Source organism: Melopsittacus undulatus, chromosome 9, assembly GCF_012275295.1.
Source record: "Melopsittacus undulatus isolate bMelUnd1 chromosome 9, bMelUnd1.mat.Z, whole genome shotgun sequence".
NCBI classification, from domain to species: domain Eukaryota; kingdom Metazoa; phylum Chordata; class Aves; order Psittaciformes; family Psittaculidae; genus Melopsittacus; species Melopsittacus undulatus.
In genome coordinates, this window is record NC_047535.1 from 7196912 (window position 1) to 7211412 (window position 14501).

General features: G+C 40.9%; 1 protein-coding gene across 1 annotated transcript in view; it reads left to right on the plus strand.

The window, feature by feature from the left end:
• Positions 1 to 14501, plus strand: part of AGBL1 (AGBL carboxypeptidase 1) — a 262777-nt gene that overhangs the window by 44220 nt on the left and 204056 nt on the right. Inside the window, exons 10-15 of the mRNA XM_034066142.1 lie at positions 623 to 739; positions 1731 to 2326; positions 4092 to 4175; positions 5204 to 5290; positions 5635 to 5783; positions 9223 to 9310. Coding sequence (XP_033922033.1) covers positions 623 to 739; positions 1731 to 2326; positions 4092 to 4175; positions 5204 to 5290; positions 5635 to 5783; positions 9223 to 9310 — 1121 coding nt within the window. The remainder of the gene's footprint in view (positions 1 to 622; positions 740 to 1730; positions 2327 to 4091; positions 4176 to 5203; positions 5291 to 5634; positions 5784 to 9222; positions 9311 to 14501) is intronic.

Genomic DNA, 14501 nt, shown 5'->3' on the forward strand with positions numbered 1-14501 from the left:
CGTTGAGATACAAAAATAAAATATAAGCAATTGGTGCCTATAAGTTCAATTATATGGATCTGGGCCTTTCAGTTTGATTGACAGGCACTCAGAGGAACCATGTGGTTGTCTAAATGAAAAGTAGAAGTGTCAAGCTTTCTAATTTAGCTGGTGGTCTGTGAAGACAATTTTGGCATTAAAATACTTGAAGGATTTTTTTTTCTAAATAGATATTTAATTATCTTTTTCTTTGAATAAGAATATTACCAATTACACTGAGGACCTGTGCCTACTGCTTTGCACAACATAAGCAAGGGAGTGGATGATATGCTTAGAAATAACTAGCAACTGTTGGTTATTTTGAAATCTCCCAAGCTGAGCTGCTTATAAGAAGGTTCAACTTCCAGATGCTGCTAGAAACCATCTCACTCAAATACCAAAACATCAAATTCCTCTTTTTCATGATATAGTCTTTCCTCTTGTGCATCTATTTTCCTTTCTGTAAAATGATTTTAACAATTATAGGACTCATTAAATGAGTATGATATTATTAGAAAGCAATGGTATCATGCAGAATATCACTCCAACAAATATCTTGTGGGGCTGGTTTAATATACATGCTCTCCTAATGCTGCTTTTGTAGGATTATGACTTGGAGACAGATGTGAACAAACTGAGATCAAAGGCAGTTCTTGACCGACCAGAGGAAGAGCTTGGACAATACAAAGCAATGTGTCCAGAACTTTCCCATAATTTTCAGGTACTATCATAATGTGGTTTCTTTTATTTGTGAATATTTAAGAATTTAAGAAATACTTGGAAGGGAGTACTCATAAGAGGTAACTAGATGAGGTTATTGCAAAAGGAAAGCTTAGATGCCTCACAGGACTAGAAAACCAAAGATTAAGACTTTTTGTTATAGTTTACTGATGAGAATCAAGAGTGATAGAAAGTGAGTAATGCTGTTTGGTGCACATTTGGCTGGGTATGGATTAACAAAGCACTACTGAATCCATTGCCACAAGAGAGATCTGTCAGGTAATAATTGGTACCCTTGCTGGCAATTTCAACAGCAATATCAAAATCAGAATGAGATGTGGAAAGTAAATACTGTCAACTAGTGTTTTTAAGGAAGTGATGGAGAAGATTGCACTGCCACTGAGTGAAATACACAGTTCTAACCATTGTTATATTGCAGTCTGGGACAAGAAATGCACTCATTACAAGTCTTGGAATGTAGGAGAACTGAAAACCATGATTCAAATACGAATCTGTAAAGGATCACTGGCTTAATATACTTCCTGTACACACAAAGCTATGACATTTATTATGACCATAAGTAGCCAAATGTGATCAAATTATACTGTTGCATGAAGGTGGGATGGATTTTTTCATGACAGATTTGCCTCCTTTGCCCTGATGTAACATTTTATATTTAAAGAAAAAAAAAATGCCTTGCAAATTATCTTCCCTAATTTGTTAGAACTATCGGTTTTGGTTGGAGCTGACTCACTCTGATGACTCAATCTGATCCTTTTAGTTTCTGAGGACTACTGTTGAAACAGTTTTGTGGATAGAGAAATTCTGGCAGGTGGTCCATGGGCTGATTTTACTCTGTCTGTCTTATTGGAGGAGTACAATTTTGGGAGGCTTGTAAATATTTGCTCTTTCTTCCTTGAAAGGTTTCCTCTAGAAGGAAGCACAATCTGTCTTCAGTTTCTTTTAATTTCTTCTGCTTTTTAAATTTAAAGGAGCTTGAAACAGAATCTGAGGAAAAGAAGAGCTTGGAGGACAGAACCGAGAGTCTTCTCTCTGCTCCCTCTCATTCCATTCCAAATGCTACTTCTGTGAAACATCCAAACTACAGATTGAGAAACCAAAGTGTCACAGAGATGGGACCAGATCCAGGCGAAAAGGATTTCAAAGTCCCACGGCAGAGCTGGACAAACAAGGAGATACACAGATGGGATCAGACTGATGAAAAAAGAGACATTGCAGAAACAGCTCAAGATGCACACTCTTGTGAAGATCCAGCCAGGAATCATGTGCTTATGTTACGCCCCCTCCCAAAAGATCCTGCTTGGTACAAAAAAACATTTTACCCTGAATGTGAGGCCTTGATCAATTCTAGTGCTGGAGGGAGCCTGGATTGCTCAGATATAGTGACAAACCTTCTGGAGAAACACCAAGGAGATATCCCATTCCACAGCCCTCACTTTTACATAACGAGGGCCAAACGTGTTAAGTCCATACCAGACTACAAAGACTTGGCATTCCCTGATTTCTGGGGTCACCAGCCACCTCCTTACAGCAAACCCATGTTGGAACGCAAGTATGGGGTGCAAAGGTGATTGTGCTTTAATATAACTACCATACAGGATTAGGAATTGGCAAACCTATTTCCTGTCTCTTGCATGGACATTCCATGTGTCAGTGGATGAGTTGTGGTCTGTCTGTGAGTTGCTTTCTTTGTCTCATAGGTCAAGGTGGTAGCAACAATCCTGGAGTGAGATTTTTATGGCTTCTGTGAATCCATGTTCCAAACTATTACTGATTAAACTAGTTATTGATAAAGATATCAGTGTATATGATGGAAATCCGAGTTGGTCAAAGCTCTAACATAGATTTATATAGCTTTTCCTTAACATAAGTAGCCCAAGAGCCAGAATAAACTATGAATCTGTGACCTTGACAGAACACAAATGAGAACAAGTTCATATTAGAGATGGAAAAGACTGTCCTTTTAGGATATGTTTTTGCCTTTAGTCTTGCTCTTAATCCAGTCACCTTTAGCAACATTGGGTCCCATCTGGCTCTCTGAGGACAAATCCTTCCTATCCTCTTGGAGCTGTGTGTCTGTCAGGTTGCTTTCTGGAATCACCCTGGTCTATCCTTCTGCTGCTGTGTCCCTTCTTGCTGTGCCTCTCACTCTCTGCTCACTCCATGGGGTCCTCCAGAATCTTCTCCTCCTTCCCTAGCATGTGTTTCAGCTTCTGGGAAGTCTGTCATGAGCCAGAGAGCTGCAGTGGGGCAAGGTAAGTGAGCTGCTCTCCCTCTCTGCTGCCCATCTTACTAGGAGAAGACAACATATACAGCATGCAACATGCAGAGAGAAATCAAACCAGATCTCCCCTCTGCCATGCTGCCAGAGGCTACTGTTTTTTCCATGTTGTTTCAGACCTTCAGGTGAGAGGAAAGCTGTTTTGAAGCTGTACTGGCAAAGAAAGCTTCTCTTATAATAGCTTCGTCTGCTCTATGTGTGGCTATGTACAATGACTTTACATTTCTTTTCAGTGGTATAAGGAATTACTAGCAGATACCATGGAGACTGGATTCTGTATTAAACTTTAAATTTGATCAACGCTAATCAAATGGCGTTTGTGAAGACCACTAATTCCTGACCTCTAGAGAGATAATGATTCTTTCTGCAGCAAATACAAAAGCTGAAAATCTTATTTTGGAGGCAAAATCACTCTACCACCTTCTCCTTGCACTGTTGCTCTAAAAGCATTTATTTTATGACTATAATAACATGTGTAACCATACAGCTAAAATGGGAATAATCATACCATGCTTCAGGGCATAGCATGATTGTTGTAAAGGTCAGGAAGAAAATCTGGTATTCCACATTTGATCATCTTTAGGGATCAGAGAGCTTCCATTTAATAATGAGTAGAAATTAGCTTGATTTAGAGTCAAAATTCACTGTAAGACAGACTGTTAAGTTTATAAGTTATGGCAGGTATTTCCTCACAGGGCAAGGCTGGACATTTGGGAGATTGGCATTGATTGAGAAGAACTGGGAATAAGTCAAACTTGACAGAATAAAGAATAGAAAATGTACAGAATCAGTAATTTAATCCAAAAGGCACTCTTGTAATGAGAATGGAGCAGGAGGTTTCTCATGGTAAAAGAACAACCAACCAAAACCAACAACAACAAAAAGCCAACACATGAAGCTCACCTGGAATTAGCACATGGAAGTCCTCTTTTTTACCAGTCCTTCAAAAGAATTGCCTAAGACTCTTCATATTTCTTTTACAAGATTATCCTGTACTGAGATTTCTCACAGCATCATTACAGTTTACCTTTTTCTTCTGTTTTTTTCCTAGGGACAAAGTACTAGATGATGTTCGCCGCTTAATCCAGCCAGATGATGTGATAGGCAGAACTGTTTTTGACTTAGATGAGTCCAGGTGAGTAACTCAGCTTGAGTAGTGTAGCCAGGGGCACTGTCAGTGCTGGGTTAGGTAGTGAGCTCAGTTCATCTGTTCAGCCCTGATAAAAGTACAGCAGAAATAACCTAGGAGATAAAGGCCCAACAGGAAAAATACACAGGATGAGTAGATTCCTTGTGTGTAGCTCTGGGAAAAGGATTTGTTGTAGAAGTCACTGGGGCAAGATAACCTTGAAACTTTTTAGACAGAACAAGAAAATCTGCACCTCAAAGGGACTGTATGGTGTCCCTGGATATGTCTACATTCTACGTAGGGATCTGGAACAGAAGCATGCAGGCAGATGCTGGGAACCATACCTATGCATCCAGTGCAGTCTCTCTGCACCCCAAAACAGCATTTCCTACTGTGAGTGCACTCCAGTGTCTGTACAGCCAGTGTCATAGGCTGTAGATGTACCCTAAGCACTTACAAAAGGCTTCTGAACACCACACATCCAGCCTTGTGAACAGTTTCAAGTGCTCAGCTATGGCCGGAAATTGTGGTCCTTGAGAAGATGTAGTACAGGGCAGCTGAGAGGGTCCCAAATAGGAAGAAATTGCATTCAGAGGAAGGATGAATGACTTGGAGAACAGTTTTAGAGGAAAAAGAGAAAAGTTGAAGGACAGTTTGAGGCAGGAGAAAGTTGTGAAGTTATTCAAGATGAATTTAAGGGTTTCTAAGCTTTAGAAGGAAAATATATAGATGAGTTAATGTATAGTAATTGCACAAAAATGGCTTGTGCAATTAATAAGCTAATGGAAGTAATTCAGTAGGGAAGGTAACTGGAATAAAGAAATTAAATATGAACTGGGGCAAAAAGGGAGTACTGGGAAATGAAAAGAAGATGCTGTTCAGAATCACTAAGAGTAGAGAATGTTGCATTGGATTATGGATTTGTTCACTTCTTGCTATTTTCAGAGTCTTGCTCATTAAGAATATTATATATTTTTAAAATCTTGTCTATTGAAGCAACCTGCTATAGTTATCCTTGCTTCGATTTACTGCAGTCACTCAAGCCCAGGTGCTCCAGGCTGTCTGACATTCTTCTCCAAGTTTGAATCAGGAAACCTTCGCAAAGCCATCCAAGTGCGTGAGTAAGTACGTCTGTAGCAGCCGCATCCCATCCTGCCTTCCCACTGTGACCACAGCATGAAACAGTGGAGTTTTCCTGGGTTTGGAAAGGGCTGGCCAGGGAAGCAGGTTATATGACACAATGCCTTCCAACACCTAGATGTCATGAAGGTGCCAGGAGTAAGAAAACAGCTCAAAATGCTTTGATACGACTAACATTGTGAGAGTATTCAGTGATGTGTTTGGATATTGCTAGTTGATGACGTTGTTTGGCTCTCATGGGATAATAGAGAATGTGATTGTCTTGCCTGCTGCCCTCAGACTGGGAGTGTTCATGGCCACTGTCTTTTCTGGTCTTCCTTTACAGGTTTGAATATGACTTGATTATGAATGCGGATGTGAACAGCAACCAGCAGCACCAGTGGTTCTACTTTGAAGTCCGTGGCATGAAATTAGCAGTTCCTTATCGCTTCAACATTATCAACTGTGAGAAGTTCAACAGCCAATTTAATTATGGTATGAGTCTTGGGGAATTGCAGTGGTCTTCTCTTCACAGGGATATCCTTTTAATGCTCTAAAGGTTTTGAACTTTCTATGTCTCTAAGTATAAGGGAGGCTGCAAATTTAATCTTATCTGCCCTGGAATCCACTGAAAGAGTTGCTTTAGGTTTGTCAAAGGACCTTTCTTTACCCTTAGGAGGACTGAGGTGTAAGCTGAACATTGACACCTGAGAGAGGATTTGTGGGGAAAAAAAATGTCATTGTTCTGTGTTTAGGGACTGGAATGGAGGAAGAATGCCACTGCGGCTGGGAGAGGGGAAATGAGACCATCTGTTGGAACTGAAAGAGCAGCATAGGATTGGAAAGTGCTTCTAAGGTTTAAATAAATGTAGATAATCCTCAAACAAATATTCCTGATCCTTTGAGCTTATCCAGAAAGACATCTCTGCCTTCAGACCTGCTGAGACTTCTGCTGATATTAATGATTAAAAGATTCTGTTCCTTGCTGTCTTTGAGCCCCTGTCATACTCTGTGGTTCAGGAGGAAGGCAGCATTGCTCAGAAACAGGCAGGGCAAGTCCATTTTAGAAGAGAAATTATTTCTTCTGCATGAGTTGAATTCTTAGCTGGTATAAGCTGCTTTTTCATTTGTTTCCATGGAGCTGAGTTAATTTACACTAGCTCTAGACCCAACTCAGAATGTTTAATAAACCTCTAATATCAGACTTTGCATTCCTCCGCAGCCCTGTGGATACAGGCTTTGCCATCACCAGGAGAAGTCTCTCAGGATCAATGTACCTAAAACAAATAGCCCTAGGAGCTCAAATGATTTGTCACTTGTATTAGTGAAAGTGGCTGGATGAGTGGTGTAATGAATTATAAATCATTTGCTCTTTAACCCTAAGGACTGGACTTCAAGTATTCATGTGGATCCCAAATCAAAATTATTTCCCCCCCCCCCCCCCTCCCCCCTTAACATTATTGTACTTCCCTGTATTACAAACCAGTTCAGTGTGGTGTGTCTGGAATTTTGACATCCTACTGAAAACCCCAATGCAACCTCCGGTACAGCCACCAGCAGCTTCATAGCTAGAGATTCTGGTTATTATTGTAGTAGTATAGAATGGTTTGGGTTGGAATGGACATTAAGTTCATCCGATTCTGACCCCCTTGCCATGGGCAGGGACACCTTCCACTAGACCAAGTTGTTCCAAACCCACCCAACCTGGCCTTGAACACTGCCAGGGATGGGGGAGCCACAGATTCTCAGGGCAATGTGTGCCGGTGCCTCACCACCCTCAGAGGGAAGAATTTCTTCCCTATGTATAACCTATTGCTGGAAGGTTGCTTGGCTGTCATCAACATTTATAATCTCATTTTGTGCACCCAAAATTGTACATGACTCAGATGTTCAAGCGTACAATGAAAAGTATATTTGGGAGAAAAATGTGCAAATACTACCCAGTGTAATGAGGGATGCTAAGCCATGGCTTGCTTTTGTGTGGCTTGTATGGGATTGGCAGTTAAAGCAATTCTGTGGGTTACTTCTGCTGCTCTGAGAGGGAAGGGAAGCTCTAGTTTATCTGGCTTGGCTAAGCATAGCTCACTACCCCTTCCAGCACATGCATATTTACACACACTGTTGGTAAGAGATGCTGTTTATTTGCTACATTCCCTCTTCGCTTTCCTGGGCTAATGCCCATGCTATAATACTAAAATCCTCCATTTGTGATGTAGTGCCAAAGTGCCATGGGTGGCAATATTTTACAGTTCCTGGTTACTAATCTGTTCTGATTTTTCCCTTCCCTTTTGCTCTTGGTCAGATGGCATTGCCTAACTTCAAATTGGCAAAAAAGGATATTTAATGAAACAGATGTGACCAGGAGCAGAGCAAGTCAGGAGGTGCAGCCTCTACCTCTCTCTTTCCCCCTTTTCCATTAATTTATGCTACTGTGGGAAACAATGGGATTTCTATGATTCTATGATTCATCAGATGTCCAATTTGTGTTTGTTCTGAACCTGGATGTTTCCCCAGGGAACATGAAAGGAAAAAATGTGGTTGTTTGGTGGGTTTTTGTTTTGTTGTATGTTTGTTGGGGTTTTTAATTAAAATGAGATGGCAGACCGGTATCAACCATCACTCTGAGGCAGTTTGGGATGTGTGTCTTTGGGACATATAGAGAACAATAGGAGCTGGCATCTGGGATGTTGAGAGCACTGCAGACCCTGAGCCTTACATCTCTTGCATGATGCACTGGGCTTCTGAGCAGGGCTGTGTCTCAAACTCCCTGTGGCCTCTGTTCTGGAACCAAACACAGAATTGCTTCTTGTATGTGGCTCATGGTGTTGGTTCAGGAAACAGCAAGAAGTCATTCCTAGCTATAGGCTACACAGCCAGAAGTGAGCTGGAAAGGCATTTCTGCCAGTAGCCTTGCTAGCTCTTAGAGTGTTGGAACAGTTAACAGAGAAACTCAAAGGAAGAAGGGAAGCTGAAAAGCTGCTTACGGAAATATGTCATCAGTATTAATGACTTTCAGGCATCACTTGCTCCCAGCACAAGAAGAGCCAAGTGAAGGCTCCAGGGGGGCCAACTTATCAACATGCATAAGTACTTGAAATGGCTTTTTTCCCTTTTGTAAACATGTTTCCACATAAGTGCCACCAGCATCATTGCTGGTCTCAGCCGTGGCTATACTGGGTCTGCTGGATCTGGCTGAGAGCTTCACAGGCAAGGGCATGAGCCTTATTGTGCCCATAGAAGAGCAGGCAGGTGTGGAAAGAAAGGGAATAGGAATTTAATACAAAAACTGCCTGCAGATGGGCTGGCTTCATGGAGCTGTGGGTAATGAATGCTTGGGTTAGAGCAGAGAAAGCCTTCCTTCTGGCTCAGGGCATGAAGTGGTAATATTTTGGAGGTCATGAAGAAGTTGTCTTCTGATATAATATGGTATAAAGAATAGATGTTATTCCAATCAACATTTATGGCACTTAGGTACTATTTAGGTCTACTGTCAGTTTTGCTTGCTACTTTCTGAAGGTATGATACTGAATGCTTATCTAATGCTGTGATAGGATTAAGGTTTCAGTAACGGTGCAGCCAAGCATAAAATATTGGACTAACCAAATAACTGATCTTGTTGATACCCTCATTTCTATTCTTTTCTTTCCCTTCCTCAGTTTGTAAACAGAGCAGTTTGAAGTCCTCCTTTGCAAAGACCTGTAAGATAATTTATTTTCTAATGAACTCAATTCAGCTCATTTCTTCTGGAGATGCTTTTTGTACAGATACGGCTGTATCAGAACAAAGGGTTGGGAAATATATTTACTTTGCATAAACTATCTGCAGAGAGAGCAGAGGAAAAATAACGATGCCTCTTGTTTAGCCTCTTCCTCCCCACCCCAGTCTTCTCTAACCAGGGTAGTTGTGTCACTTGAAACTGTCTTGTTTTATGTAGGCATGCAGCTGGTCATGTATTCAGTGAAGGAAGCTCTCCAGGGCAGACCTCGCTGGCTTCGGGCAGGCCATGATATTTGCTACTACAAGTAAGTGCATCTTGGGTGAATGATCTGTGGCTTCCTCTTCCCTCTCCTCCCCTCCTGTTAACTGCATTGATGTTGTTAACCTCTGACCATCAGTATCACCTGTTTCAAATGTCTCTAAATTGGTGCTAGTTCAATGTGTTTTATGCTTCCACCTTCAGAGAACAACTGTAAGTGAGATCTCTATATTAGATGCCTGGGGAGAAACAAGGCATGTGCAGAATTAACTTCCCTAGGAGCCAGGAGGAGGAAAGGGAATGGGAGTTGAGCCATGTTGATGCAGCTAGGAATACAAGGAAGCTTAACCCACAGAGGTCGGCTGTTCTGCCAATCCAGGAAGAAATAAGCTGGATGGGATCATTGTTTTTTCTTTGCATATATTTTTGTAAGAGATGTAGGAGTGATGAGATAAAGAAAGGGTTAGCAGATACACAGGGTTTTTTGGGAGTGTTTATGCATTTATGTACATACACATACATAAACATATATGTAAAAATAAACATAGACAAATACACAGCTATTTCTTTGTGAATCTATGTTATACCTTAGTATCTTCATGAGCTTCCCATCTCTGCAAAGCTGGAAATCCAGTCTTAGAATAAAACTACTCTTTGGACCATGCTTATTGGCACCATGTAGACCTTGTCCTGGTAGCAGGAACAGTAGGCATTAGCCTTACTCCCTGTCCTATGGGAACTTTTGTCTTTCTACTGGAGCCAGGCAACAGGGGCATAAAGGAGCTCTGACAGGCTCAGTGCTGACATTTATGCAAGGCCTCCGTTTAATGCTGTTTTTGCAGAGTATCAGAGCCTCAGAAGAAAAGCTCTAGATCAGTCTTGTCTTTAACTTGTATCTGAGCTGGAGCTTGACTCACATGAGAAACATTTCCACTCGGGTACCTCATTTCCATGCAGAAAACTGATCCCTGTTTAATTCTGGGTATTACAGTCAAGGGAGATGAGTGCAGAGCTTGGAGTTTCAGTAGGTTGAATGAACGCTCTTTTCCTTTCTCAAGGCTGCCAAAATGCTGTCCACAACACTGATTAATTATTTTAAAGATGACGATTGAAAGGGCTTTCAGGATTAAGATAATTGCTGTGTTGTGGATTAGAAAATCTGTACAGAGTTGAAGGCTGGGGAACAGAGTAATAGAACAAGAAAGAAGCTGGTGAAGTTCACATACTTCATAATCAAATATTGCATCATTAACTAACTATTTTATCCTGGCCTTACTATTATGACCTGAGAGCTGTGGCTGGGAATGCCCAAATAATGAGTTCTACCCCTCCTTTTTTGTTCTCATTATTTTTCTATCAAGATTTCTATTCACCAGTTTGCATCACTTGGTGTCTCAAGACTCTGAGTATTGCCTTAGGCACTGCATAAACAAACCAATACACTTGTCCTTGCCCTTGAGACCTTGTACTTGAAGCTCAGGGTTTGGGCTACTCAATGACTGCAAACAGGCAAGGAAATATCAGAAAACAGAAAGGTACTAACACAATTAACAACAGGGATAATTGTCTGGCATGGTAAGTAGTGTTGTCAGGACAAAGCTAAACTTTTCTGATGTTCTAAATGGAATTTCTTCCCTCATGAACTCATGTGTTGAGGCTGATTTTTTTAACTGATGTGAAATACTAGGTTTTTGCTTTGTAAGGCATTTTATTTGTGTCGTAGTTCACAATTTTGCTGTTAGGTTCAGAGGTGGCTCTGTTCACAAGTGGATGTGATGAGACAATAAACTCTTACAATGACAGTGGGGTGCCTTCCAGGAGAAGCAGAAACTCAAACTCTTGTTGTCACAGAAAAAATCATCCCAAATCTCTGTTGTAATCTCTTTTTAGTATGTCCCTTTCTTTTGCAGGGGGGATGTGTGGAAGGGTAGGAGATACAGGTTCAGATCACCATCTCTCAAGCTGGCATCCTGCCTGTAGCAATCTGAGTAGTTATTCTATTTTGTTCCAAGTACTCTCCACTAACCTTTATTCACCTAACCTTTTCAACCTTAAGAGCTAACGTACTGTGGTGCAGTGGCTTCCCTTTGCATGCCTGTAACCTCTGGTTTCTGTGAGCATATGTTTCTGGTTGGGCAAGCTTTATGTGCTGATTACCATAGCAGTGGCTTCTCATGTCATTAACAAGGCAGTTACTGTGCAGTGATTCAATAGCAGCTGAGATTAAGCTGTGATTATACAATTAAACTTGTAATCAGATTCTTGTTTAGAATATGTGAGAGAATTGAGTTTTACTGATTTGGAATATTCTGTGTTTTCTAACTGTACACTGAATTATTTGTCAGCATATTCATCTAGGATAACTAATTGCTGTCTGTCTCATTTACTGCTTATTCCAGGCTTATATGTTTATTCCAAGTTTATATTCCAGTGCATATATACACCTTCACCCCTACTGAAACTCTATAATGTTTTTATATCACTGATTCCCAGTCACGAGAAGTTGTAGGTGATGTGGAACATGAAGAAAGTACATTTGGGGTTGCTCAGGCTTTGGCTCAAAATAGATCTGATTGTTAAAGTGATTATCATGCTTCATGTGTTTTGGGGAAAGATCTTATTTCATGATCATGGGTATCATGGGGTGGGACTGGTGCATTTTGAAGGGAACCTCATCTAATTACTTCTACTAAGGGTTATTCATAAATATGGGAAAAGAGTGATACACCTACAAAAAAAAGGAGCTCAAAGATGTCCTTAATTGCTTTTGCAGGAGGGCTTTTATTGAAAGCAACCTCTGAGCTGAAGGACAGTGGGAGGATAGGCGTGATTGCAAGATGCCTGGGTGATGCACGTTGGCTGATCTTTGCTGATATTCATCTTCACTGAAGATGGGATAGTTCACTCATAAAGATGAATGTTATGGCACAGCTCCGTCATCGCGTACCTTTCCCATATGTCTCATGAGAGTTTTTATGTTATGGGGAATATTAGCAGTGCTCTTGTCAGAAGGAAGCAGTGACACTTCTGCTCTACTTTATTGCCTCTTCGTGAAGTGACAGGATACACCCATGATAAACAGAGTTGCAGTTACTATAAGATCATCTAATTCACTCGCTGTCTTGGCAGCTTTTATGCACTGAATAATATTCCTTTCCTGCAAATTATTTAAGGAACTATGGCAGCATGCTGAATTGGTGACAGCATGCTTGTGCCTTTGGTTTCATGGCTCATTCTAAGCCTATTATCTAACTCCAGGTTTTTCAGGCAATAGTCAGTTCACAGATAGTAATGAGGTACAGGGAGTGTTTTGTTCTCACATTACCATGAAGGACTTCACTGTTTGGTGATCATAGAGGTGTCAGAACTAGGTCTTCTCTTTTTAGCGTCTTTATCATCATATTGATGAAATCATCTAGTATTAGCAGGCCACCCCTCAGTTCTAATGATATCTACAAGGGAGAGCTGAGATACCACTCAGAGTGCCTGCCTGACCTTTACAATACAACTGAAAACCTTAAGAGCAAGATGGCTGTGGGAATATCCTGCCTGAAATCTTGACAATAAAGATGCCTTAACAAAGATTTGGCCCTTGGGAAGGAAGCTGTATTGTGTGTTTTCCAATTTCCTATGTGGCAGTCCCCAAAATAACAGCCATGCCCTGTAAATTGTTAAATACCGGGGGGGGGGGGTTATGTGTTAGTAAAGTATATTTCACTTGGCAGCCACTCTTAGAGAGATAAGAAGGTATGGGTATGTAAAATGATGACACAAGAGTCCAGGTGACAAAGGGAACAGTGATAAATAGTTCACTTTCCACTTGGACTCTGTTTTGGAATGGTCTAGAAATCTAGGATGTTGCTATTTTCTTTGGCCATTTTAAGCTAAGCTGATACAAAGCCATATTCCATCACTCACCAGTGCTTTGCACTGCAGACAGGAAGTTCAAAGACAAGATGAACAAGAGATGATGTTCTTGTATCACTTGGTGCTTTTGAATTCCTGAGTCACAATCCAGCTCCTTTACTGACCTGTCTGTATGTTTGGCCAAGTGGCTTAACCTGTCTGTGTCTCACTTTTACCCATCTATAAAGGATAGAAAATTAGAGCTACTTATCTGCCACCCAAAGAATGGGAATAGATAATTGGGAAAGAAGTTTTAATTAGATAATGCTTGCAAAGGTCTTTTAAGCACAAAGAATTATTGTGCAAAGTAAGTGATAAGTAGTCTTATAATTATTATTAATTAACTCTCCATCACAGCTATGCTAGAAATATGTTACCTGCACAGGATTTCTGAAGGAGAACAGAAAGCAAAATGATTTCACTATTACTAAGTGACTGAAAGGCACCACAGATACAGCTTGCATGCTGATTTAAGAAAGCACACTTTGGTCTCTTGTTTTCTTTCCAATAATCAGTGTATTAGTTTCTAGATGACATGTGAGGCTTTGAACACTCTGAAAGAGAACACAAATAAGGTGGTGAGGACTAGATGTTGCTAGGGTATCTTTTTCCTCCCCATTTTCTTGCTTGTTAATTTGGGCTTCAAGCTGATGTGGTAGAATGCATTGATGGAAGAGGGGTGAGGAAATGAAACTCAGCCTGGTGGAGGAACAAGGAAGCAATGGAGCCATCTTGGGCTGACAGCAGTAGAAGGAGGCAAAGAGGAAAACTGCAATTTTTTAGGTTTCTTTTGAAAAAGATTCAGAGCTACTGCATTGTTTGATGGATTGTGAGGAGACCAGATCATACGCAGTAAGAATATGTGATCATTTACACTGTGTACACACAGGTGGTTTTTCTTAATGCATGAGTGAACAATATTACAGCCTCACAAAGCCACCTGCAAACTTCCTGTTACTGCCAGATAATTTGCCATAGATTGAAGGAGGTGTCAAGAAGTGATTCAGAAGTCTGGAAATATCTGTTCTGGGCGGGTAGTTTGCTGCAACAGCATCGGTTCTCAGAAGAAGAATGAAATGTGTTGCTAAGCAGTGGGGTGAGAGCTCTGTGCATCAGTTCCCTCAGGATCATGCAATCTGAGCACAGCCAGGAGTATAGACCATTGATAACAGCATAGCATCAAGGTCAGAGGTGTCTGGTGCTGCAAAACCTCTGGATTAAGTGGCCATTTCAGGCAGAAGAGACATTTTGGACTGCAGAATTACAGAACTTAAAGAGAGAAGTCTTTAATGGAGCATTAGGGACAGATGAGAATAATGTGTATATAAGAT